At 37.1% G+C, this 27,508-nt stretch overlaps 2 protein-coding genes across 4 annotated transcripts in view; one reads left to right on the forward strand and one right to left on the reverse strand.

Moving 5' to 3' along the window:
- The window catches only part of LOC148951707 (CCAAT/enhancer-binding protein gamma-like), a 378,366-nt gene that overhangs the window by 62,606 nt on the left and 288,252 nt on the right, over positions 1 to 27,508 (forward strand). The gene's annotated exons all lie outside the window — the stretch shown is intronic.
- On the reverse strand, positions 22,750 to 23,878 carry LOC148951708 (uncharacterized). Its single transcript, XM_089088671.1, has one exon. It carries the CDS (start codon positions 23,768 to 23,770, stop codon positions 22,976 to 22,978), a length of 795 nt encoding a protein of 264 aa, XP_088944797.1. The 5' UTR covers positions 23,771 to 23,878; the 3' UTR covers positions 22,750 to 22,975.

Consider the following 27,508-nt stretch of genomic DNA (forward strand, 5'->3'; position numbering starts at 1 on the left):
TCCCCCCCCCCCCGAAAGGCTCCATGGCAGGGGAAACAGGGAAGAGAGGAAACATAGATTGGGTCCAAGATTTCACCTATCTATCTTGGTAACCTTTTAACGCCCGATGACAACAACCACTTGAACGACATGAAGATACGCCTGGTGATTGTCGACTCTGGTTTTAAAGCCTTGATGCCTATCTGGAGGAAGAAGCATTTGTCGACACTACTGGAAACAAAACTCATCGACAAACTAATTATCCCCGTTGCCATATAGGCATGTGAGTCATAAACCCTCAAAATAGACAATCAACATTGTCTAGCTGCATTTGAAACGAAATCACTCCGCCCAATTGCTGGCATTATACACCTGGATAGAGTTCCCAGTATTAGGTTGTTTGAAAACTTCAGGTTCAAACACGCCATACTTGATCAAATAAGCCTACAACAACTTAGGCGCCTAGGGTCACTTGCAGCAGTCTTTAGTGGTCACGTGCCTGGTTCTCACCCTAGAAGTCCCCCCCCCCCTCAAAGAGATAGAAAGATAACTTCTCAACATTCCACCTGCCGCAGCTTCTCAGCCTGGCTAAATATAGATGCTCGTACAGCCGCCACATGAGTGACATAGTAAATGAAGAGGCCCCAAACGACCTTCAAGTACGGCTGGGACTTAATTAAAGTAAATTATGATTAGTCAGGTGATATTATTTTTATTATGTTGTTGACGTTAAAACAAATAAAAATACATTACTGAAAGATTTAGTCTTCATTAAAGCGTAAATGACGCCATTGCCTTTAGAACGTCTAGGGAACATTGCCCCTACCCTACAGGGTAGGAGTAATTTCTACAGGGCTGAATCTATCCTGGTTGGCCCATAGTAGGGTTTCAAGAGTCGATACAGCCCACTTTTTTCAAAGCAGTATTTTCCTAATAGATATTTTTGGCCCAGTATACATACCCAGGAAGTTGCTAGCCGATTCAAGAGAATGCCAATTTGAGCCTCTGTTGGGTTTCATGAATCAACAGAACAATTTTTCAAGTGGCTTTTGTCTTCATTGTATTTAGGCAGTGTTTTTATTGTATTTGAGGCCCCGTGTCCTTTTCTAAACATTCTCTACCTCTAAGCCAATTTGAGAAAAAAATCGGTGGCCCAGTCTCAGGTGTCACGTATTGATACAACCAATTTACAAAATATTTTTTTTTTCATTCAGGTCTACCTGGTTCCGTCTGCCTAACCTATGGGTTACAAAGCGGAACGGAATTTGCACCCTTTTTTTTGTAAATTTGGACCCAAAGCAATGCAGATACGCAACTTTGTTAACCTGGGTACATATTTTTTTTCCTTCTACGTCGCTGTTTTAACAGGAGTAAATTTGAGTCTAATAGGGCTCATCATGCCAAAATTGTCATAGAAGTGTTGAAAACCATGTTGTGACCAAGATAGTCCCAGAATTGCATAATGTCCCCATTCATGAATGAAGTCACAGTGATTTCCTACTGCCCGGTTCTAAGCCGGCTTAAGCTCTTCGTGTAGACTTGTGAAGGTATATTAGTCCCTGTCCTGTATTGGTTTGGAGCCCATTGCTTTTTCTGAGGTTATAATAATATCAATGATTTAAATAATACGAAAATTGTAACTTGAATGTTGCAACGATAAATAACATCGTATTGACGTTTTGACTGACTAAGTCACATTTTGAGCTGGGCGTGTTAGGAGTTTCAGAAACTCATATTCTGGGGGGTAGGGAACATGAAAGTAGGTGATATAGAATTTATTTATTCTAGCAGGCAGGATAGGTTACATTGACAGGGTGTGGGGCTTATGATGAATAAAGAAGCTACTAAGGCTTGCTTTGGTTGGGAAGGTAATAATAGTATTATGTTGCTTAATATGTGACTAAAAACTGTAAGGCATCAGCCATAGCAGTTGAACCGACTGAAGGAGATAGTAGTGACCCGTATGAATTTTTTCTCGCAGCTAAAGGAACAAATAGACAGGATCCCTTGTAGAAATATGACATTTTTATTGAGGGATTTTATTGCTCATGTTGATACAAATAGGAGTGAATAGATGGTATCCTAACCTAGGTACATTTGGTATAGGAAAGAACATACTAGCGATTATAGACTGCTGCAATTTCGGAGGCATAACAATCTAGTCATAATCAATACAGTATTTGGGCATAAAATGGCCCATAAGTTAACATAGTGCTCACATGATGGTAAGACGGCCAACCTTATTGATTCTGTTATTGTAAACCGAAGACTGACACGATCTATACACGAGAAATTAAATTAAAAAAACACGTTTTTTCAAGTGAAACGCTAAAGATTTTTAGCACTTTTAAAACAGTTTCTTATTCTAATTAAACCACCCCTTTGTTTCAGCAGTCGTTCTTAAGAAATTGGGAAAAATAGTCGAACTTTAGTGTAAAGAGCAAGGTATTGGGGTGGGGGCAACCCCTTCATATGCGGAACAGTTTCTGCTCGTTTTGAGTTTTAATTTTGCTCCTTACTTTCAGTTGATTCTTTTTAGTTTAATTTCTGATTGTTTTTCAAATAAAGGCGATAAATCAGGCTACTCCTTCATCAAAAATTCCCTCCCTTCACGGGAAACTCCTTCGTTGATAGTTGTTCCCAAGTCAAATACCCCCCCCCCCCGTAAAATTAACTCCGTGTAATTCCAATCTCGCTAAACAATATTATTAGTCAACAATGGGCATGTTTTATAACTCACAGTCCTTTCCCCTGGGGCTGTGGGGGTCATATTACCCCAAAAGCATAGTTACCAAATCTTTCAACTATGCTGAACAAAATGGATATCGCAAAATTTTGATCGGCCGCCTTTGGAATAAAAAGGGACGTGGGAGGGGGCTGGCTGCTCTCTAATTATTTTGGTCACTTAAAAAGAATACTAGAACTTTTGATTTCAGATCTAATGAGCCCTTTCCCGCTCTTTTAGGATCATTGGTTCGATATGATCACCCGTGGAGAAAACAAGCAAAAAACTAAAGAGACACATATCCGTGATCTTTCTTTTGGCAAAAAATGCGGAATTCCCAATTTTAAAATATAGTAGCTTGAAATGTAGGGTTGTCTAATATACTGGATCTGATGGTTTGATCTTAATTGAGATTACTTAACTTTTCGAACTCTGTTTCTTAGACCTTTGGTTACTATACAGCCTTGTCGCCTAGATCTCTTGTCTCCTCAGGTTTGTATATTATGGGCAAGCTTTTGTTTCAGCCGGTAGAATAATTTTAATGAAGGTCCTATCTTTGATTAAATAAAAAAACAAGTTTATTTTAACTGAAAGTAAGGAGCGACATTAAAACTTAAAGCGAACAGAAATTATTCCGTATTTGAAAGGGGCTGTCCCCTCCTCAATACCTCGCTCTTTACGCTAAAGTTTTTTATTGTATTAAAAAATAAAGTTGTGTGACAGATTCAAACTTCATTGTACAGAGCGAGGTATTGAGGAGGGAACAGTCCCTTTCATATACGGAATAATTTCTCTTCGTTTTAAGTTTTAATGTCTCTCCTTACTTTCAGGTAAAAAAAAAACTTTTTTTTTGTTTAATTTCTAAACATTTTTGAGTTAAATGCAGCTTTGGTTTTGGCTCACCGTACATGAATGATTAAAGCGAAATTTGCATATTAATGTTACTTTTTTTGGCCAAATGACTTTCTCGAAATTTTGTTCTGACGTAACTTACGAATTAACTTACGTAACGAACTTCTATATTCGTATGTTTTATTACGTATATTAGGGAGTTTGCCCCCTAGTCGATACCTTGACGCTAAAGTTCGAATTTTGTTCGAATCACAAACCCCTGAATCACAAAGGTCGGTTAATTAGAATAGATAGCTCTTTTGAAAGTACTAAGAAAAACTTTAGTGTAAAGGCCGAGGCATTGACTAGGGGACGAACTCCGTCATATACCTAATAATTTCTGTTTGTTTAAGTTGTAACGTTGCTCCTTACTTTCAGTTGAAAAAACTAGTTTTTTTTTATTTCTGATCGTTTTTTAAATAATGCTGGGAAATCCAGCGCCTCCTTCATAGAAATGTCCCCTCTCCCAAGGAAACATCCTCCATTGAAGGATCCTCCCCCTTAACCCCCTCCTCCGACACCCTTCCCCCCATCAGAAAAAAATCCCTCCTGAAACGTCTTTATACTTCCCATTAATTAATACTATATGTAAACAATGGGCAAAGTTCATAACTTCCAGCCCTTCCCCCGGGAACTGTGGGGGATTAAGTCATCCTCAAAGACATATTTATCAGTTTTTCGACTATGCTGAACAAAATGGCTATCTCAAAATTTTAATTGGGTGACTTTGGGCAAAAAATGAGCGTGGAAGGGGACAAGTTGCCCTCCAATTTTTTTGGGAACTTAAAAATGGTACTAGAACTTTTAATTTCCGTTCAAATGAACCCTCTTACGATATTCTAGGACTACTGGATCGATACGATCACCTATGGGAAAATAAAAAAAAGACAAAAAAACAACAAACAAACAAATAAACACGCATCCGTGATCTTTCTTCTGACAAAAAATACAAAATTCAACATTTTTGCAGATAGGAGCTTGAAACTTCCATAATAGGGTTTTCTGAGACGCTAAATCCCATGGTGTGATTTTCATTAAAGTTCTGTGACTTCTTGGGGGTGTTTCCCTTTTTTTTCGAAAATGATGCAAATTTTCTCAGGCGCGTAACTTTTGATGGGTAAAAATAAACTTAGTGAAACTTTTATATTTGAAATCAGCATACAAATCGGATACTATTGATTAGTAGGGAAAGGGGTACCAGCCCGATCACTACATAAATTATGCATGTTTTTATGGTTTTTGTCACTGAGAATGAAAAAAACAAGATTTTTCTCACTTTGATGTATTTTCATGGTTTCGTTCTGTTTGATGGTTAAGATACAGAGGGTAATGCATATGGCTTCACTTAGGGGAAGAGATGTATTGATCTAGGACTCGAGGGGGAAGTGAATTTCCGAGAACTTGATTTACATAATCGAGGGGAATTATTGATTTACGAAAGGGGAATTAAGAAACAAATATGGCTTCTTTGATCTTAGGTCTGAGGGATAAAGGGTCTTTAGGTCAGAGAGAAAAATTAATATTCTATTTTTAAATATGGCTTCATTGATCTTTAGTGTCAGGAATTAGAAATGACATCACTTGTTATCTTGGAATTATGCGGGAGTCTAAAGAGATAGAAATTCTATTTTTAAATACGGCTTCTCTGATCTTTAAGTCGGAGAGACAAATTGATATTCTAACGAAACCTTAATAGTGTAGCTACGAACATCTATGAGATGAAGAGATTAACGAGGGAAAAGGTTTCCTAGGAATTTCAAATGTGACAGCGCAGGGATGCCAAAACAAAAGGAACACGCAGAAATTACGTTTAGGGATTATTTGGGCGAGACCGTTTTGAGACATTTTAGAAGATGATTTGAGCGAAACAGTTAGAGGCATTTTAGAAGATGATTTTAGAAGAGGAGTTGAGGGTGAAACTATGTGGTCGTTATAATACACAAGTTCCATTTGAATAGTGTTGTGAGGTCCCCTACCCCAACCCCAAAGGACCCCCAAACCCCAACCACAAAGGGACCCTCTACCCCAACCCCAAAGGCCTCCTGGCCCCCCAAGTTCCCCTGGGGCCCCACATTTTTTTAAAATACTTTTTTGAATCAATTTGTTTGCATGTCTGGGTTGGTGTTTCCAAGTCCAAGAAATTGTCTTTGTTGGTTTGTATATCTAAAGTGCCTGTCTTTTTCTGTTTGCATGTCTGATTCTATCTGTTTACATATCTGGGTTGGTGTTTGCAAGTCCAAGTATTTGTCTTTGTTGGGTTTGTATATCTAAAGTGCATGTCTTTCTCTGTTTGCATGTCTGAATCTATATGTTTGTATTTCTGAGTGGATGTTTGCAAGTCCAAGTATTTGTCTTCTTCGGTTTGTATATATAAAGAGATAGTCTATCTGTGTTTTCATATATGTTTCTATTTGTTTACATGTCTGGGTTGGTGATTGCAGCTCCAAGTATTTGTCTTTTTTGGTTTGAATGTCTAAAGTATCTATCTTTCTCTGTTTGGGTGTCTGATTCTATTTGTTTGCATGCCTGAGTTGGTGTTTGCAAGTCCAAGAATTTGTCTTTGTTGGTTTGTATATCTAAAGTGTCTGTCTTTCTCTGTTTGTGTGTCTGATTCAATTTGTTTGCATGTCTGGGTTGGTGTTTGCAAGTCCAAAAATTTGTCTTTGATGGTTTGTAAATCTAAGGTGTCTATGATTTTATGTTCGTATAATTGTATATATTTGTTTGTATTTCTTGGTTGGTTTGTCAGAGCCATGGTATTTTTAATTGTTGATTTGAAATAATAAATAGTCTCTCATTCTCTTGTAGTGGGTCTGATTCTAACTGTTTGCATCTATGATTTGTTGTTTGCAAATCAAAGAATTTGTCTTTGTTGGTTTGAATGTCTAAACTGTCTGTCTTTCTCTGTTTGTGTGTCTGATTCTATTTGTTTGCATGTCAGGGTTGATGTTTGCAAGTCCAAGAATTTGTCTTTGTTGGTTTGAATGTTTAAAGGGTCTATCTTTCTCTGTATATGTGTCTGATTCTATTTGTTTGAATGTCTGAGTTGGTATTTGGAAGTCCAATAATTTGTCTTATTGGTTTGAATGTCTAAAGTGCATGTCTTTCTCTGTTTGTGTGTCAGATTATATTTGTTTGCATATCCGAACTGATGTTTTCAAGTCCATAAATATGTCTTTGTTGGTTTGAGATGCTAAGGGGACTGTACTTCTGAATGTGTATGGCCAATTCTATTTTCCTGCATATATGTATTATCGATTTCAATAATGAGTATTTTTCGGGGTCATTTGTAATGCCAAAGTGTAAATTTCTCAATTTTTGGGTATCTGATTCTATTTATTTGAATGTCTGGGTTGGTGTTTGCAGGTCCAAGAATTTGTTTTTGTTGGTTTGAATGTCTAAAGTGTCTGTCTTTCACTTTTTGTGTGTTTGATTCTATTTGTCTGCATGTCTGAGTTGGTGTTTGCAAGCCCAAGAATTTGTCTTTGTTGGTTTGAATGTCTAAACTGTCTGTCTTTCTCTGTTTGTGTGTCTGATCCTATTTGTTTGCATGTCTGGGTTGAGGTTGATGTTTGCAAGTCCAAGAATTTGTCGTTTTTGGTGCGAATGCAAAAAGTGACTATCTTTATCTGTGTGTGTGTCCGATTATAATTGTTTGCATGTATGAGTTGGTGTTTTCAAGTCCAAGAATTTGTCTTTTTTTGTTTTAATGTCTAAATTGTCTGTCTTTAACTGTTTGTTTGTTTGATTATATTTGTTTGCATGTCTGGGTTGATATTTCCATGTCCAAGTATTTGTCTTTATTGGTTGGAATGTCTAAAGTGTCTGTTTTTCTCTGTTTGAGTGTATGATTATATTTGTTTGCATGTCTGAGCTGGTGTTTGCAAGTCAAAGTATTTGGCTTTGTTGGTGTGTATATCTATAGTGTCTGTCTTTCTCTGTTTGTGTGTCTGATTGTATTTGTTTGCATGTCTGTGTTGATGTTTACAAGTCCAAGTATTTGTCTTTTTTGGTTTGAATGTCTAAAGTGTATGTCTTTCTCTGTTTGTGTGTTTGATTCTACTTGTTTGAATGTCTGTGTTGGTGTTTGCAAGTCCAATTATTTGTCTTTGTTGGTTTGAATGTCTAAAGTGTCTCTCTTACTCTGTTTGTGTGTCTGATTCTATTTGTTTGCATGTCTGGGTTGATATTTGCAAGTCCAGGAATCTATCTTTGTTGGTTTGAATACCTAAAGTGTCTGTCTTTCTCTGTTTGTGTGTCTGATTCTATTTGTTTGCATTTCCGGGATGGTGTTTGCAAGTCCAAGAATTTGTCTTTGTTGGTTCGAATGCCTAAAGCATCTGTCTTTCTGAGTTTGTGTGTCTGATTCTATTTGTTGGCATGTCCGGGTTGATGTTTGAAAGACCAAGAATTTGTCTTTGTTGGTTTGAATGTCTAAAGTGTATATCTTTCTATGTTTGGGTGTTTGATTGTATTTATTTGCATGTCTGAGTTGGTGTTTGCAAGTCCAAGAATTTGTCTTTGTTGGTTTGTATGTCTAAAGTGCCTGTCTTTCTCTGTTTGTGTGTCTGATTCTATTGGTTGGCATGTCTGGGATGGTGTTTGCAAGTCCAAGAATTTGTCTTTGATGGTTTGAAAGTCTAAAGTGTCTGTCTTTCTCTGTTAGTGTGTCTGATTCTATTTGTTTTCATGTCTGGGTTGATGTTTGCAAGTCCAAGAATTTGTCTTTGTTGGTTTGAATGTCTAAAGTGTCTGTTTTTCTCTGTTTATGCGTCTGATTCTATTTGGTTGCATGTCAGGGTTGATGTTTGCAAGCCCAAAAATTTGTCTTTGTTGGTTTGAATGTAAAAATTGTTTGTCTATCTCTGTATGTGCGTCTGATTCTATTTGTTTGCATGTCTAGGTTGATGTTTGCAAGTCCAAGAATTTTTCTTTATTGGTTTGAATGTCTAAAGTGTATGTCTTTCTCTGTTTGTGTGGCTTATTCTATTTGTTTGCATGTCTGAGCTGGTGTTTGCAAGTCCAAGTATTTGTCTTTGTTGGTGTGACTGTCTATTGCATATGTCTGTCTCTGTTTGTGTGTCTCACTATATTTGTTTTTATGTGTGGGTTGGTGTTTGCAAGTCCAAGAATTTGTCCTTTTTGTTTTGAATGCCTAAAATGTCTATCTTTCTCTGTTTGTGTGTCTGATTCTATTTGTTTGCATGTCTGGGTTGATGTTTGCAAGTCCAAGAATTTGTCTTTGTTGGTTCTAATGCCTAAAGTATCTGTCTTTCTGTGTTTGTGTGTCCGAATCTATTTATATCCAGGTCTGGGTTGCTGTTTTAAAGACCAAGTATTTGTCTTTGTGGGTTTGAATATCTAATGTATATGGCGCTCTCTGTGGGGGTATCTTTGTCTATTTGTTGACTATTCCTGTCCGTTACTATCGTTCCCATGTCTCCTTCTTTTGGTGGTTTGAATGTCTAAAGTGTCTTTATATCTATGCTTTGGTGTTTTAATCTGTTTGTTGGATGGTATGAAATGGTTTTTGCATGTCCAAGAATTTGTCATTATTGGTTTGAATGTCTTAAGTGTCTGTCTTTCTCTGTTTGTGTGTCTGATTCTATTTGATTGCATGTCTGGGTTGGTGTTTGCAAGTCCAAGTATTTCTTTTCCTTGGTTTGAATGTCTAAAGTGTCTGTCTTTCTCTGTTTTTGTGTCTGATTTTATTTGTCTGCATGTGTGAGTTGGTGTTTGCAAGTCCAAGAATTTTTCATTTTTGGTTTGAATGTATAAACTGTCTGTCTTTCTCTGTTTGTGTCTGATTCTATTTGTTTGCATGTCTGGGTTGGTGTTTGCAAGTCCAAGAATTTGTCTTTGTTGGTTTGAATGTATACTCCGCCTCTCCCTATCTGTTTGCGCTGATTCGTTTTTTTGCGGGCATGTCCAGGCTAGTGTGTGCAAGCCCAAGAATAGTTATTTGTTTGTTTGAAAACATAAAATAACTGCCTTTCTATGTTTAGTAGTCTGATTTTATTTGTTTGCGTATCTGAACTGATGTTTGCATGTCCAAAAATTTTACTTTGTTGGTTTGAATGTCCAAAGTGTCTGCCTTTCTATGTTTGTGTGTATGATTCTATTTTTTTGCATGTCTGGGTTGGTGTTTGCAAGTCCAAAAATTTGTCTTTTGGTGGTGTGAATGTCTAAAGTGACTGTCTTTCTCAGTTTTTGTATCTGATTCTATTTGTTGACATGTCTGGGTTGGTGTTTGCAAGTCCAAGAATTTGTGTTTGTGGGTTTTAATGTCCAAATTATCTGTGTGTCTTTGTCTGTGTGTACGATTCTAGTAGGTTTCGAGCTTAGTTTGACGCTTGCGAGCTCAAGTGACTGCCTTTGATGTTTTGATTTTTAACATTGACCCTCTTATTCTGGTTGTGTGTCTGAATTTATTTGATTGATTTTGCGGGAGAGTGTTTGCAAGTCCAAGAGTTTGTCTTTTTTGGTTTGAATGTCTAAAGTGTCTGTCTTTCTCTGTTTGTGTGTCTGATTCTATTTGTTTGCATGTCTGGGTTGCTGTTTGCAAGTCCAAGAATTTGTCTTTGTTGGTTTGAATGTCTAAAGTGTCTGTCTTTCTATGTTAGTATTTCTGACTCTATTTGTTTGCATGTCTGGGTTGGTGTTTGCAAGTCCAAGTATTTGTCATTGTTGGTTTGAATATCTAAAGTGTCTTTTATTTCTCTGTTTATGTGTCTGATTCTATTTTGTTGCATGTCTGGGTTGGGGTTTACAAGTCTATAAATTTGTCTTTGATGGTTTGAACATCTAACGTGTCTGTCCTTCTCTGTTTGTGTGTCTGATTCTGTTTGTGTGAATGTCTGAGTTGGTGTATCAAAGTCCAAAAACTTGTCTTTGTTGGTTTGAATGTCTAAAGTGTCTGTCTTTCTATGTTTGTGTGTCTGATTCTATTTGTTGGCATGTCTGGGTTGGTGCTTGCAAGTCCAAGAATTTGACTTTGATGGTTTGAATGTCTAAAGTGTCTGTCTTTCACTGTTTGTGTGTTTGATTCTATTTGTTTGCATGTCTGGGATGATGTTTGCAAGCCAAAGAAAGTGTCTTTGTTGGTTTGAATGACAAAATTGTGTGTCTATCAATGTTTGTGTCTGATTATATTTGTTTTCATGTCTGGGATGGTGATTGCAAGTCCAAGAATTTTTCTTTTATTGTTTGAATGCCTACAGATACTGCCTTTCTTTCTTTTGGTGTCTGATTTTATTTTTTTTCATGTCTTAGCTGATGTTTGCATGTAAAAGAATTTTTCATTTTGGTCTTTAATGTCCAAAGTGGATCTCTTTTTCAGCATGTGTCTCTGATTTTTTTTCGTTTCAGATCCGGGTGAGTGTTTGCAGGTCCAGAATTTGTCTGTTTTGGCTTGAATGTCTAAGCTGTCTGTCTTTATCTGTATGTTAGTCCTATTCTATTGTTTGCATGTCTGGTTTGGTGTTTGCATGTACAATAATTTCTATTTGATGGTTTGAATGTCTAAAGTGTATGTCTTTCTCTGTTTGTGTGTCTGATTCTATTTTTTGCATGTCTGGGTTGGTGTTTGCAAGTCCAAGTATTTGTCATTGTTGGTTTGAATATCTAAAGTGTCTTGTCTTTCTCTGTTTATGTGTCTGATTCTATTTGGTTACATGTCTGGGTTGGTGTTTACAAGTCCATGAATTTGTCTTTGATGGTTTGAATGTCTAAAGTATCTGTCATTCTCTGTTTGTGTGTCTGATTCTATTTGTTTGCATGTCTGGGTTGGTGTTTGCAAGTCCAAAAATTTGTCTTTGTTGGTTTGAATGTCTAAAGTGTCTGTCTTTCTATGTTTGTGTGTCTGATTCTATTTGTTGGCATGTCTGGGATGGTGCTTTTAAGTCCAACAATTTGACTTTGATGGTTTTTATGTCTAAAGTGTCTGTCTTTCTCTGTTTGTGCGTCTGATTCTATTTGTTTGCATGTCTGGGTTGGTGTTTGCAAGTCCAAGAATTTGTCTTTTTTGTTTGAATGTCTAAAGTGCATGTCTTTATCTGTTTCTACGTCTGAATCTATTAGTTTACATGTCTGGGTTGGTGTTTGGTTAGGTTAGGTTAGGCTAAGTTAGGTTAGGTTAGCTAAGTTAGGTTAGCTAGTAAACATTTCTCCATGTTTAAGTTAGGATAGGTTAGGCTAGACACTTTAGATATTTCAACCAATAAAGACAAAGTCTTGGAATTGCAACCATCAACACAGAAATTAAAAAAAACAGAATCAGACACGCAAACAAATAAATGCATCAACCTTAGGCATTCAATCCAACACTGAAATCTACTGTTGCATTAAAACTCAAGCCATGATAATAAAACAATAGACTCATACAAATATACAGATAAAGACAACCTTAGACTTTCAAGACCACAAAAACAGGCTCTTGGACATGCAGACACCCACCCGGACATGCACAAAAATAGAATCCGCCATAGAAACAGAAAAAGACATACACTTTAGTCATTCAAACAAACAAAAACAAATTTTTGAACTTGCAAAAACCAACCCAAACATGCCAAAAAATAGAATCAAACACCCAAACAGAGAAAGAAAGACACTTTAGACATTCAAACCATCAAAGACAAAGTTTTTGACTTGCAAGCACCAACCAAGACATTACAACAGATATAATCAGATACACAAACAGAGAAAGATAGACACTTTAAGACATTCAAACCACCAAAATACAACTACTTGGACTTGCAAACACCAACCCAGACAAGAAAATAAATAGAATCAAACCCACATACTGAAACAGACAGACACTGTTATACTTAAAAAAATCAAAGACAAATTCTTTGACTTACAAACACAAGCCTAGACTCGTAAACAAATAGAATCAAACACCAAAACAGAGAGAGAAGGACACTTTAGACATTCAAACCGACAAAGACAAATTCTTGGACTTGCAAACACCAACCCAGACATGTCAACAAATAGAATCAGATACACAAACAGAGAAAGACAGATACTTTAGATATACAAACCAACAAAGACAAATTCTTGGACTTGCAAACACCGACTCAGACATGCAAACAAATAGAATAGGACACACAAACAGAGAATGACAGATACTTAAGACATTCCAACCAAAAAAGATAAATACTTGGAGTTGCAAACATCAACCCAGACATGCAAACAAATAGAATCAGACACACAAACATATACATAAATAGAGAAAGACAGACCCTTTAGTAATTCAAACCAACAACGACAAATTCTTGGACTTGCAAACACCAACCCAGACATGTAAACAAATACAATCAAACACACAAACAGAGAAAGATAGATCCTTTAAACATTCAAACCAACAAAGACAAATTCTTGGGCTTGCAAACATCAACCCGGACATGCCAATAAATAGATTCAGACACACAAACAGAGAAAGACAGTCACTTTAGACATTAGAACCAACAAAGACAAATTCTTGGACGTGCAAACAACAGACCTGAAATGGAATCAAATAGAATCAGACACCCAAACATATAAAGATAGTCACTTTAAGCATTCAAATCAACAAAGACAAATACTTGGACTTGCAAACATCAACCCAGACATGCAAACAAATAGAATCAGACACACAAACAGAGAAAGACAGACACTTTAGACATTCAAACCAACAAAGACAAATAGTTGGACTTGCAAACACTAACCCATACATGCAAACAAGTAGAATCAAATACACAAACAGAGAAAGACAGACACTTTAGACATTCAAACCAACAAAGACAAATTCTTGGACTTGTAAACATCAACCCAGACTTGCAAACAAATAGATTCAGACACACAAACAGAGAAAGACAGACACTTTAGACATTCAAACCAACAAAGCCAAATACTTTGACTTGCAAACACCAGCTCAGACATGCAAACAAATAGAATCAGAGACACAAACAGAGAAAAACAGACACTTTAGACATTCCAACCAATAAAGACAAATTCTTGGACTTGCAAATACCAACCCAGACATGCAAACAAATAGAATTAGACCCACAAACTAAGAAAGACAGACATTTGGACATTCAAACCAACAAAGACAAATTCTTGGACTTGCAAACATCAATCCAGACATGCCACCAAATAGAATCAAACACCCAAACAGAGAAAAACAGACACTTTAGACATTCAAACCAACAAAAACAAATGGTTGGGCTTGCAAACACCAACCCAGGCATGCAAACAAATAGAATCAGACACACAAACAGAGAAAGACAGTCACTTTAGGCATTCAAACCACCAAAAGACAGATTCTTGGACTTGCAAACATCAACCCAGACATGCAAACAAATAGAATCAAACACACAAACAGTGAAAGACAGACACTTTAGACATTCAAACCAACAAAGATAAATTCTTGGAATTGCAAACACAAACTCAGACATGCAAACAATTAGAATCATACACACAAACAGATAAAGACATAAACTTTTTAAATTCAAACCAAAAACGGCAAATACTTGGACTTGTAAACATCAACCTCAACCCAGACATGTAAACATATATAATCAGACACACAAAGAGAATAACACATATATTAAAGGAATTCAAACAAACAAATGAAAATTGGTGGACTTGCAAACACCAACTCATACCTGCAAACAAATAGATTAAGACACACAAACAGAGTATGGATACTTTAGACATTCAAACCAAAAAAGACAAATACTTGGACTTGCAAACACCAACCCAGACATGTCAACAAATAGAATCAGATACACAAACAGAGAAAGACAGACACTTTAGACATTCAAACCACCAAAAGACAAATTCTAGGACTTGCAAACATTAACCCAGACATGCAAACAATAGGATCAGACACACAAACAGAGAAAGACAGACACTTTAGACATTCAAACCAACAAAGACAAATTCTTGGGCTTGCAAACACCATCTCAGACATGCAGACAAATAGAATCAGAAACCCAAACAGAGAAAGACAGATACTTTTGACATTCAACCAAACAAAGATAAATTCTTTAACATATATACACAAACCAAAACATGCAAACAACTAGATTCAGACACACAAACAGAGAAAGACAGAAACATTAGACACTCCAAGCACCAATAACAGATTATTGGACTTGAAAACACCAGCCCAGATATGCAAACAAGTAGAATCAGACACACAAGCAGAGAAAGACAGTCACTTTAGGCAGCAAAATCAACAAAGACAAATTCTTGGACTTGCAAACATCAACCCAGACGTTCAAACAAATAGAATAAGACACACATACACAGAAAGACAGGCACTATGGACATCCAAACAAATAAGACAAATTCTTGGGCTTCTAAATATCAACCCACACATGCAAACAAATAGAATCAGACACATAAACAGAGGAAGATAGACACTTTAAACATTCAAACCAACAAAGACAAATTCTTGGACTTGCAAACAACAACCCTGACATGCAAACAAATAGAATCAGAAACACAAACAGAGAAAGACAGACACTTTAGACATTCAAAGCAACAAAGACAAATTCTTGGACTTGCAAACACCAACCCTGACATGCCAACAAATAGAATCAGACACACAAACATAGAAAGACAGACACTTTAGACATTCAAACCAACAAAGACAAATTCTTGGACTTGCAAACACCAACCCAGACATGTCAACAAATAGAATCAGACACACAAACAGAGAAAGACAGAAACTTTAGACATTCAAACCACCAAAGACAAATTCTTTGACTTGCAAACACCAACCTAGACATGCCAACCAATAGAATCAGACACACAAACAGAGAAAGACAGGCACTTTAGATATACAAACCAACAAAGACAAATTCTTGGACTTGCAAACACCAACTCAGGCATGCAAACAAATAGAATCAGACACACAAACAGAGAATGACAGATACTTTAGACATTCAAACCAAAAAAGACAAATACTTTGACTTGCAAACACCAACCCAGACATGTAAACAAATAGAATCAGACATGTAAACATAGAAAGACATGCACTTTTGATATACAAACCAACAAAGACAAATACTTGGACTTGCAAACATCAACACAGATATGCAAAAGAATAGAATCAGACATGCAAGCAGAGCAATACAGGCACTTTATATATACAAACCAACAAAGACCAATACTTGGACTTGCAAACACCAACCCAGATATGTAAACAGATAGAATCAGACATGCAAACAGAAAAAGACAGGCACTTTAGATATACAAACCAACAAAGACAAATTCTTGGACTTGGAAACACCAACCCAGACATACAAACAAATTGATTCAAAAAAGTATTAAAAAAAAAATTCGGGCCCCGGGGGCACTTGGGGGGCCTTTGGGGTTGGGGTAGAGGGGCCCTTTGAGGTTGGGGTATGGGGGTAATTTGGGGTTGGGGTAGCACTGTTCAAATGGAACTTGCACCTCACAACACTGTTCAAATGGAACTTGTGTATTATAACGACCACAAAGTTTCACCCTCAAATCCTCTTCTAAATCATCTTCTAAAATCATCTTCTAAAATGCCTCTAACTGTTTCGCTCAAATCATCTTCTAAAATGTCGCAAAACGATCTCACCCAAGTAATCTCTAAATGTAATTTATGCGTGTTCCTTTTGTTTTGGCATCCCTGCGCTGTCACATTTGAAATTCCTAGGAAACCCTTTCCCGCGTTAATCTCTTCATCTCATAGATATTCCTAGCTACACTATTAAGGTTTCGTTAGAATATCAATTTATCTCTCTGACTTAAAGATCAGTGAAGCCGTATTTAAAAATAGAATTTCTATCTCTTTAGACTCCCGCTTAATTCCAAGATAACAAGTGATGTCATTTCTAATTCCTGACACTAAAGATCAATGAAGCCATATTTAAAAATAGAATATTAATTTTTCTCTCTGACCTAAAGACCATTTATCCCTCCGACCTAAGATCAATGAAGCCATATTTGTTTCTTAATTCCCCTTTCGTAAATCAGTAATTCCCCTCGATTATGTAAATCAAGTTCTCGGAAATTCACTTCCCCCTCGAGTCCTAGATCAATACATCTCTTCCCCTGAGTGAAGCAATATGCATTCCCCTCTGTATCTTAAACATAAACAGAACGAAACCATGAAAATACATCAAAGTGAGAAAAATCCTGTTTTTTCATTCTCAGTGACAAAAACCATAAAAACATGCATAAATTATGTAGTGATCGGGCTGGTACCCCTTTCCCTACTTTGATTTATCTACGGGTATCAAAATTCTGGTTTTTAGAGTTTCGGTTACAATTGAGCCGGGTCGCTCCTTACTTACAGTTCGTTACCACGAACTGTTTGAAAGGTATACTAGATAAATACATTAAACTGATTAGCGCTATATACGGAATTAAATAAAAAAAACAAGTTTTTTTTCACCTGAAAGTAAGGAGCGACATAAAACGAACAGAAATTATTCCGTATATGAAAGTGACTGTCCCCTCCTCAACGCATCGGTCTTTACGCTAAAGTTTTTTTTTTATTTTTAAAAAAAATTGAGTTTGTGAGAAAGAGTCAAACTTTAGCGTAAAGAGCGAGGCGTTGAGGAGGGGACAGCCCTTTTCATATACGGAATAATTTCTGTTCGTTTTAAGTTTTAATGTTGCTCCTTACTTTCAGTTAAAAAACTTGTGTTTTTATTTAATTTCTGAACGTTTTTGAATTAATGCAGGTTTTGATTTTGGCTCACCGTACATGAGTCATTAAAACGATATTTACATTTAAATTTTACTCTTTTTTTGCTCAATGGCTTTTTCAAAAGGAGTTTAATTTTATTTACGAACGTTTTTATTAGTAATAAATATACGTAACTTACGAATTACCTTACGTAACGAACTTCTATATTCGTATTTTTTATTACGTATGTTAGGGTGTTTGCCCCCTAGTCATTACCTCGTCCTTTTTGCTAAAGTTCGAATTTTTTGCGAATTCTTAAAGAATGACCCTTAATCACAAAGGCCGTTAATTAGAATAAATAGCTCTTATGAAAGTACTAAAAAAAAACTTTAGCGGAAAGAGCGAGATATTAACTAGGGGGGCGAATCCAATCATGTACGTAATAGTTTCTGTTTGTTTTAAGTTTTGATGTTGAAAAGTTTTCAGTTGAAGTTTTTCAGTTGAAAACTTGTTTTTTTTTATTTAATTTTTGATTGTTTATTAAAATAATGCTGGAAAATCCGGCACCCCCTTCATAACAATATCCTTTCCCCCATGAAAACTTCCTCCATGGAAAAATCCTCCCACCTTATCCCCGACCCCCTCCCCTCTAGCAGAAAAAATCCCTCCTGAAAAAGTCAGTATGCTTCCCAATAACCAATACTATATGTAAACATTGGGCAAAGTTCATAACTTGCTGCCCTTCCCCCGGGGACACTGGGGGATCAAATCATCCTCAAAGACATAGTTGTTATATTTTTCGACCATGCTAAACAAAATGGCTATCTCAAAATTTTGGTTATTATTGTTAGTAAACATGGTGGATGCAGTGAAGATGTTAAAGGTAGAATTTTTTCCCACCTTTTCTTAGTTGGAAAAAAGTTTGTAAGACTGGGAAGATAAGTCTGTGAATCAAGTATAGTATATTGGAAGCCATAGTGATGACAGTAATCACGTATGGTTCTGATACGTGGGTGCTCCGATAGACAAGGAGGATTTATTTGATATTTTCCAGAGGAATTGTCTACGGTTTATTTTGGGTACCCGTCTGATTGACCGTATTTCAAACAGTAAGCTGTGCGAAAAACTTGGTTCTACCCCGCTTTCTGGGGCTATAATGACAGAAAGATTGAGATGGGTAGGACCGATCTGCAGATTAAGGATGACAGATCGCCAACGATTATCCTTTTCAGCCAACCATCTAGGGCAAAGTGAAAAGCCGCTTGTGCCCAAATCGGGTGGGAGGAGGCTTGGTGCTGTAATGAGTTGTTAGTAGCAGCAGGATCAGTAGTTCCAAAAAGGAACATAGTGCAAAAACGTTTAGATGGATCAGAAATAAGATGTTTTGGCCAGTTTTTCTCTCTTCCTCCTCCCCAGGCCAAAACGCGTGGTCCAACCCCCCTAAGACTTTCTGAAAGCTCAAACTTGATACTCAAAGCTATTCCAGAGACATTACAGATACGCTATTTGCTAATCCCCTACTACGAAGTGCGTTTAGATTTACCTCGCTGCTTACATATGAAAAATGTAAATTCTCTTCAAACCCAAGTCGGTTTTTAGGGAATGGAGACGACGGTTTTTACCAACATAAGTTTTGAGTAACCACCATCCCCCTTTACCTGAAATTTGGACTGTCTCCCGCAAGTTGTTTCCATGATGTTTAAGATATGCAATTTTGATAGCCTAGACACGCATAATGTCTTTAGAGCTACCTCTTCCCTCTCCCCGAAGTCAAACAATGAGGTCCACTTGGTCCCGCAACACTTCCTGAAAGTTTCAACTTAATATCCAAAGCCGTTCTTGAGACATTGGGGACTCCCTATTTTGTTAACTTTGGTAAATATAACACCATTCGATCTACATTACTACTACTGTGAATACATTGTGAATACATGAATACTACTGTGAATACATTCTAGTCACATAAGGGGTAAAATTGCCAAAACTTTTTGGCACATTTGAGAGCTTTTCTACTAAAATCTATCTGTGAACAATGGCAACTGTGCATAATTTTTGGCCTGTGCTTCTGGGGCTGCGGGGGCTATGTTGGGCCCGGAGGCGTGTTTACAAGAGCGTTCAACGTTTCGAGCAAAATGAGTATCTCAAAATTAGGATTCACTATCATGGCTGAAGGGGGAGCAGAGGGAAAGTGCTCGAGAGGAGGTTGGGTGCCCTCAAAACACTTTTGATCCTTGAAAAGGGCAGTAGAACATTCGATTCGCAATGGAATGAACCCCTCCTATGTTCTTATAACCGCCCTTCTGCGATAAGTGGTCGGAAAATGTTTTTGGCTCATTTTAGGTCTGTTTTGGAGAAATTACTATTCTTTTCTATTTTTATTTCTGCATTGGCTCCCTTTAGGGGACCCAAAAATTTCCGTGCACTGGAAAATTTCCTTTATCCATTGGATTCTTATCGTTCCAAGGACATGCGGCTGTAACTTTCAAACAGATCATCTATGTTTAAACAATTATTAATTTGCATCCCTTACGGCCCTGGCCGTAGAAGCTCACGGGGTCATCCCGAAGGCATTTTTGTCGGACCTTTCGACTACTTTGAACTAAATGGCTATCTCAAAACAGGTAAAACCGGTAGTAAAAATGGGCAAGGGAGGATGGCAGAAAAAGAGCTCTAGAGCACTCAATTTCTAATCGAATGAGCCACCCTTTCGGAAGTTTCTACAACCAGTGCTTCCACACGAAGTGGCAAAGAAAAAAAGTTCATTGAAGGCTTATGTATCCCTTTTTAGTCATCGCTATTGTACCGCTTCCGATATTTGGATTTTTTACTATCATCCTCATAATTTTTCATATTTTCCAGAGTGTCTGACTGATTGCCCCTGGAAAATTTTCCACCAGAAAATCCCCGCCAATGCAGAATATTGCCCCCTGAAAATCCCCTCCTGGAGACAATCTCCCCCTGAAAAATATCCCCCACATGTAAAATTGAGCAGCCAAATGGAAAGTATGACAAAAAAAAAGAATGAAGAAAAGAAGTGACTTTGGAATATTTTATCTGTATTCCAAAATATAGGTGGAATACGTGGTGTTGGATATTTTGTAGTATTTTTCTATGTCTTTTAATTTGTTTTTGCATTTTTGGGGGTTGGGGTCTGACTCTCATCATGGTAGGGTCAGATAAAATTAGGAGTTTTGTCCATTTTAAATTTGCTTGGTTCTGATTTTGAGTTGGACTTCATGTTATTGAAATTGAATTAAAATTTAAAAAAAAAAATAAGAAAAACGTCCCTTAAAGGTACTTCAGACGGAAAAACCTACTGATGTACGTCTAGTGGACGCGTTCTCGATCCCAAAGGGTGAACTGGTATCATTTAATATAGATGTCGGTGCCAGACCAAGTCAATGGGACGTAATTACTCATCCTTCATAGTCGTAGCCTGTATATCTATACACTTTTATCGCAGGGCTCCCCTGTCACAGTTGCCACTAATAACATATTTCCAAATTACTTTCCGTAAACTTTATGTTGTCTTACTATAGTCAATCAAACCGCAAAACACGAAAAATAATTAGATGAAATAAAAATTCAATGCAATAGGATATTCCACACCATATATTCTACGAATATTTTGGAATATAGGTCAAATATTCCGAAATCCCTTCTTTTCTTCATTCTTTTTATTTGCGTACTTTCCCTTTGGAGTCTCAATTTTATGTGTGAGAGGAATTTTTGGAAGGGGGGGGGGGATGATTATCTGTGAGGGTGAAATTACTCGGGGAATTAGTCTAGAATAATTTTTTTCTACAAAAGTAGTTGCCTACTTTTTCCATATTTCAATATGGAAAAACGCAGGACAAAGAGAAAAACGAGGTAATTAAGAGCCAGTGAAAAAAGGAAGAAAATTACAAATATTTTGACCGAGATTTCCACTGAGCTATCCTCGGTACAGAAATGTAATTTTTCAATTAAAATACCAAAAAAGTAGACATTTTTCATGAAAATTGCGTCAAAAATGTATTTTTTTTTCAAACTCTAGACGAGTTGGTGGGGGGGGGGAATAATCTAGCATGGGGCACATGCCTTTCCTGCCCCTCCACCGATTGACGCAACTGGTTAGCTCAGAGATGTATTCGTTCTAATTCCGGAATATAATCTCGGCTATTTTGGAATCGGTTGTCTTAATCATTCAAATTAAATGGTTTTTTAGACTGTTTTGTAACCAACCACAAAAAGATAGGACTAAAGCTCTGTTGCAATAGATAGTTAAATGTAACTTCCTTGTTCCACGTTCCTAAGCAAATCAAATGAAAAAAAAAACGTATTTTGTCAAAGATGCCAAAGTTTTCTCTTTTTGACACGAAGTTTGTGGTTTTCTCAGCCTTAGGTGGTACTCTATTCAAAGTGGTGTTTCTCCTTGCAGTAATAATAAACTATTGTCAATCAAGGGGGCCCCTAGTTTCAGAAATTACGTTCACCAGACGGCACGTGCCAAGCGTGGCGGAAGTGTGCTAAGCATGGCGGAAACTATGTGACGGAAATGTGCATGGCGGAACAAGCGTGGCGGAAATGTGCGAAGCGCAGTGGAACCGTGCGGCACACGTGGCGTTTTGGGATGTACCCCAGGTGGCGGAAAATAGGCACCCCCTCGCTCAGGAAGTGGGCACCCAACTAAATTGGGTATGAAAAATTATTAAATATGAAAATTAAATACTAGAATGTGATTTTGATTTAATACTAAAAATGGACATTATGCAAAAACAGAATGCATATATTGTTTAAAACTTCTACAAAGAAGTTAATGTTTAAAGAAAATAACTACTTAGCTGCTGGCAGGATTCACTAGAGTATTTGACTTTCTATGTTCAAAACCTATTGCAGTCTTCTCAAAAAACCTGTCAAATGTGAACTTGTGAAGTAAGCTATTGGCCCGACCTCGTCGATCAAGTAAGATCCTGTTTTTGCTGAGAAGATCTTTTGGTGTTTTACAGTCAAAGGAGAAAAAGAGACATGGCTGACTTATAGTTTCTTGTCAAAGTGTTCTTCAGTTCTACTGGTTTATTTTGAACGTCAATCGCAAGTTTTTTTTTAGCCAGTCACGTTATTCCTTAAGCGCATGTCACAAAGAAGAGCCAAATATCCCAACCTTTTTACCCGTTGTTGCTGTGTCAAATTTTGAGTGAGTGGAAAAAAAACACAAACGTGTTTTTTTTGTATGATATTTTAAACAAGTTCATTCAAAACCGTTCATTTCTCCTTTTTTGGTTACTTCTACAGTGTGACCAGTTCAGCTCTTAAATAGGTTTTGCCACTATGACAACCATAAAAAATGACGAAGACCACACTGCCTTTCCATCATACAAAATATAAGAAGACAATGATGAATTTTCTGTGGACAGTAAATAATACTGTCGTCAGAAAATTCCTCATTATTGTCTTATATTTGTGCGGCAACTACGAGAGGAAAGAGATGTATACTACAACTTGAGTGGCAGTGAAAGTTAGACAGCTGAGCAACTATGTTTAATATCATAACATATACGACTATATAATTCAACAAATAAGTGTTAACAATGGACGTTATTGATTAGAATTTACAAAATAAAGTACTTATACTTCATCACACGAAAAGACACTTTTACCACTCATCAGACAAAGGATGCTTATCAAAATGATTCACGTGACAATTCTTACTTGTACGGCAACACAATCACAGCCAGTGCTTGTAAAGTTTAAAGACGCAAGGATAAAGACGACTGTCGGTATTTGTGCTCAACTGTTTCCATCCTCAGTGATATTTCTCGCTGTACCGTATCAGGCAATCCTCCCATATTTTGGAATAGGGAACGTAAAAGAGTTGCTTCTTCTGAAAGAAGATCACACTGTCTTTGAAGGAATTCATTGCTTCGTCGCAGCATCTTAACCTTTTCGTCAGTTTCTCGGCATCGCAGTTTTGCTTTTTCGCGTGATTTTCTGACAGCTATGTTGTTCCTTTCTCGACGTCTCCTGTATTCCTCACTTGCCTTGTCACCTGGGGAGCGCCCACAGTCACTTTTGCAAGAAAAAGCAGTGGAATTGCTGGATCCTTCTGTATGATCAATAGGAGACGGCCGATCAAAAGGATAGGTTGGGGACATTAAGTGGGACGACTCGTCACATAGCACTGGCTCTTGTGGCTCGCGCTTTACAGTTACGCGAGGAAAAGGATAGGCTTCACTGTGACAAAAAGGCCCAGACATATTGGCTGCAGTCACAGTACCGCCAGATGTTAATGCCATTTGGGTAGAAACAATATTTGTCGAAAACTGTCCTTGATTTTGCTGAAACTGTTGGACTGGTAAAAAACCTTCATTAAATGCCATAACGTTTTGAAGGTCGTGGGATACCTCAGAAATACCTAGATTGGCTGTGAAATCCTGCTTTTCCATAAATCCATAATGTTGATTGACCTGTCTTAACTTTCCTATTCCGTAATCATACATCCCGTTATTATGTAATGCAGAGATGTCACCGTGTGAATGCATCATCTTCGTGTTTTTCGCTCAACCTCTCCGTTCTGTATGCCCTAGTTCTAATGGGCCAGAAGAAATAGCGTAAATAACGACTCTTCAAACTGTCACTCCTTGGAGTTTGTCAAACCTGAAAAGAAAAATTAGTAAATGCAAACAATAAAAAATAGTTGTTACTGGGAAATAAACGTAGTACAAAATAAATTACTAATAGCTGGAAATTAATTTAAATGAAAGTATATAAAGTAATAATAGATGAAAAATAGTGTAAAAATGAAACTGAATAGATTGAAGATTTAGAATAGTATGTTTACTGATTATATCATTGATTCTTCTTATTCGATTATTCTTGGTTAGATGTGATCAATCTAACATCGTATCGCTTGTTTAAAAAGGAAATATTATTTTAGATTGAATAATAAGGAGTTAAAAAAGAGAATGTTCAAGTCACATAATTGTGATGTTTGAAAGCCTTTTAAAGCGAAATCCAAAAATTTCAAAAAAAATATAACGAAAAGCGGTTATTTGCTTTAAAAGGCCAAATTGTCTATGTATTAAGAGTAAATGTAAGTGCCTAAGAGTAAGTGCCCACAGAACACATGTGTCTTAATTGACATTCCTATAGCTTCAAAAAGAAATAAAGATTGTTATATATAATTAAGGAAACAATTTGTTTATAAATACTGGATCTTACAAAAAAATATTTCATATACTGCTAAGGGTACTTGTGCATTATAACTAAACCAGCGCTATAGATTGTTCAAGGAAACCAGACACGAAACCCGTCAAACGGCTATTTGCAAAAGATAAATGGATTACAAAGCGTGGTTTCAAACAATTGTTTTTTGGGGTCTAGGGGGCGGAGGTACCTAGGTTAGGTATTTAATATATGTTATGCTTTACCCCCCCCCCCCCACCCCACCCCTCTAATGTGCAAATATGTAACCCAGATTTGTTTCTAAACTATTATATTTCCATCCTATTTTATTTCATTAGCATTAACCAAACTTGACTTCTTTCGTGTATAGCGCTGGTTTAGTTATAATACACGAGTACCCGGCTAAGTGGCTTGCAAAATACAATGAAGGAGACAATAAGAAAAAATTGAGAAAATACGGGGTTGTTCTATTGTAAAAAAAAAAAAAAACCTGTCACAGCAATTCAAAATATCGCAGCAACTGATACTGAAAATAGAAGTAATGATTAACAACGATAACAACGTAGAATAAATCAACCAATCATAGGTTAAAAATGCTCCACCCCGCTCCCTGGAGATATCCGCTTTGAATAAAAATGCTATGACAGTAGAAAGGGGGGTGCGACTCCGGCACCTACCACGTGTTGTAGGGTTTTGTCAGTGAGATTAAAAAAACAGGAATTTTCTCACATGAAAAAATAGGAACTTTCTCACTTTTGTGTCTGTTTTCATGGATGGTTATGTGTGTTGATCGATTTAATTTATTTTTTTCAGGGATTTCAAAATCAAATTATGGATGTTTTATGGTTTTTGTCAGTGAGAATTTGAAAAACAGGAACTTTCTCATATTTATGTCTGTTTTCATGGATGGTTATGTGTGTTGTTCGATTTATTTGATATTTTTCATGTCTGTTATATGGATGATTTATGTCTGTTCGTTGTCAGTGAGAATGGACATGCTTGACGCGAATGTTATGAGATTGTTCGGCTAACCTAACCTGTGAAAGTGATTTACATAATCACTAGGGGAAATTATTGATTCACGAAGGGGGGAATTAAGAAGCAAATAAGGCTTCATTGTTGTTTGGCTAACTTAACCTGAAAAATTGATTTACATAATCGGCGGGGAAATTATTGATTCACGAAGGGGGAATTATGAAACAAACATGGCTTCATTGTTGTTTGGTTAGCTTAACCTGAGAAATTGATTTACATAATCGGCGGGGAAATTGTTGATTCACGAAGGGGGAATTAAGAAACAAACATGGCTTCATTGTTGTTTGGTTAGCTTAACCAGTGAACTTGATTTACATAATCTCTAGGGGGAATTATTGATTCACGAAGGGGGAATTAAGAAACATTATGGTTTCATTAATCTTTAGGCCTGAGGGATAAACGTTCTTTAGGTCAGAGAGAAAAATTAATATTCTATTTTTAAATAGGGCTTCATTGATCTTTAGTGTCAGGAGTTAGAAATGACATCACTTGTTATCTTAGAATTATGCGGGAGGCTAAAGAGATAGAAATTCTTTTTTTAAATACGGCTTCACTGAGCTTTAAGTCGGAGAGATAAATTGATATTCTAACGAAACCTTAATAGTGTAACTAGGAAAATTTATGAGATGAAGAGATTAACTTAGGAAAGGGTTTCATAGAAATTTGAAATGTGAATGCACAGAGTTGCCAAAAAACAAAAGTAACACAGAAATTACTTTTAGGGGATTATTTGGGCGAAACGGTTTTGGGCGAAACGGTTTTAGACAGCTTATGGAATTATTTCGGCGAAACAGTTAGAGACATTCTAAAAGATGATTATAGAAGAGAATTTGAGTGTGAAACTCTGTGGTCGTTATAATACACAAGATCCATTAAACAGTGTCATGAGGTCCTCTACCCCAACCCCAAAGGGTTCCAATGCCCCTACCCCAACCCCAAAGGGTTCCAATCCCTCTACCCCAACCCCGTAGGAAGCCACCAGTCCTCAAAGGTCCACTGGGCTCCCAAAGGGCCCACCGGCCCTCAAGGTTCCCCCAGGCCCCCCCCGGGGCCCAAAGGCCCCCCCCCCTTGACGCCCCAAAGGGCCCCCTCTCCCTCCATCTCCTCCCTCCGCCTCCCCTCCTCCGCCTCCCCTCCGCCTCCCTCCCTCCTCCTCCCTCCTCCTCCCTCCTCCTCCTCCTCCCACCTCCTCCCCCTCCTCCTCCTCTCCTCCCCCTTCCCTCCCCCATTTTTTATACTTTTTTTGTGCATTGAGACACAGAACGACCCCGGCCCCCCGGCCCCTCCCCTCCCCCTCCCCCCTCCAAAGGTCTGATTTTTTCAAAGTTCATTTTGAATTTTCTTCGTTGAAATGCAAGAGTTGGAAGTTTTTGTGTGTGGGTTAGTTTTTGTGTGTGTGTAAGTTTTTGTGTGCGTGTAAGATTTTGTGTGTGTGTATGTTTTTGTGTGCTTCTTTGTTTTTGTGTGTGTGTGTTTGTGTGTTAGTTTGTTTTTTCGTTTGTTTGTTGGTGTGTGTGTGTGTTTAAGTTTTTTTGTGTGTGTGATTTTGTGTGTTTCTGTATGTTTATGTGAGTGTTTCAGTTTTTGTGTGTGTGTGTTTGTTTGTTAGTTTGTGTGTGTGTGTGTGTGTGTGTGCCTGTTAGTTTTTTTGTGTGTGTGAGTTTTTGTGCGTGTGTAAGATTTTGTGTGCGTGTAAGTTTTGTGTGTGGGTGTCTAAGTATTTTTGTGTGTGTGTGTAATATTTTTTGTTTGTGTGTTATTTTTTTTTTTTTGTTATGTGTTTTTTTTTGTTTTTATTTTTTTTTGATTTTTTTTTTTTTCGTGTGTGTGTATGTTTTTGTGTGTGTGCGTAATTTTTGTGTGTGGGTGTGTTAGTTTTTGTGTGTGTTAGTTTGTTTTTTTCTGTAAGTTTTTTTGTGTGTGTAAGTTTTTGTGTGTGTGTGTGTGTGTGTAATTTTTTTTATGTGTGTAATTTTTTGTGTGTGTGTGTAATTTTTTGTGTGTGTGTAAGTTTTTGTGTGTGTGTAATTTTTTATGTTTTTGTTATTTTTAGTTTTTTTGTA

The sequence above is a fragment of the Artemia sp. Qi Xiang Cuo genome, chromosome 5 (genome assembly GCF_049724085.1).
Source record: "Artemia sp. Qi Xiang Cuo chromosome 5, ASM4972408v1, whole genome shotgun sequence".
Lineage (NCBI taxonomy): Eukaryota > Metazoa > Arthropoda > Branchiopoda > Anostraca > Artemiidae > Artemia > Artemia sp. Qi Xiang Cuo.

Excerpts from the sequence above, each read along its gene's own strand:
- LOC148951708 (XM_089088671.1), bottom strand. The coding sequence starts at position 23,770 with ATGATGCATTCACACGGTGACATCTCTGCATTACATAATAACGGGATG.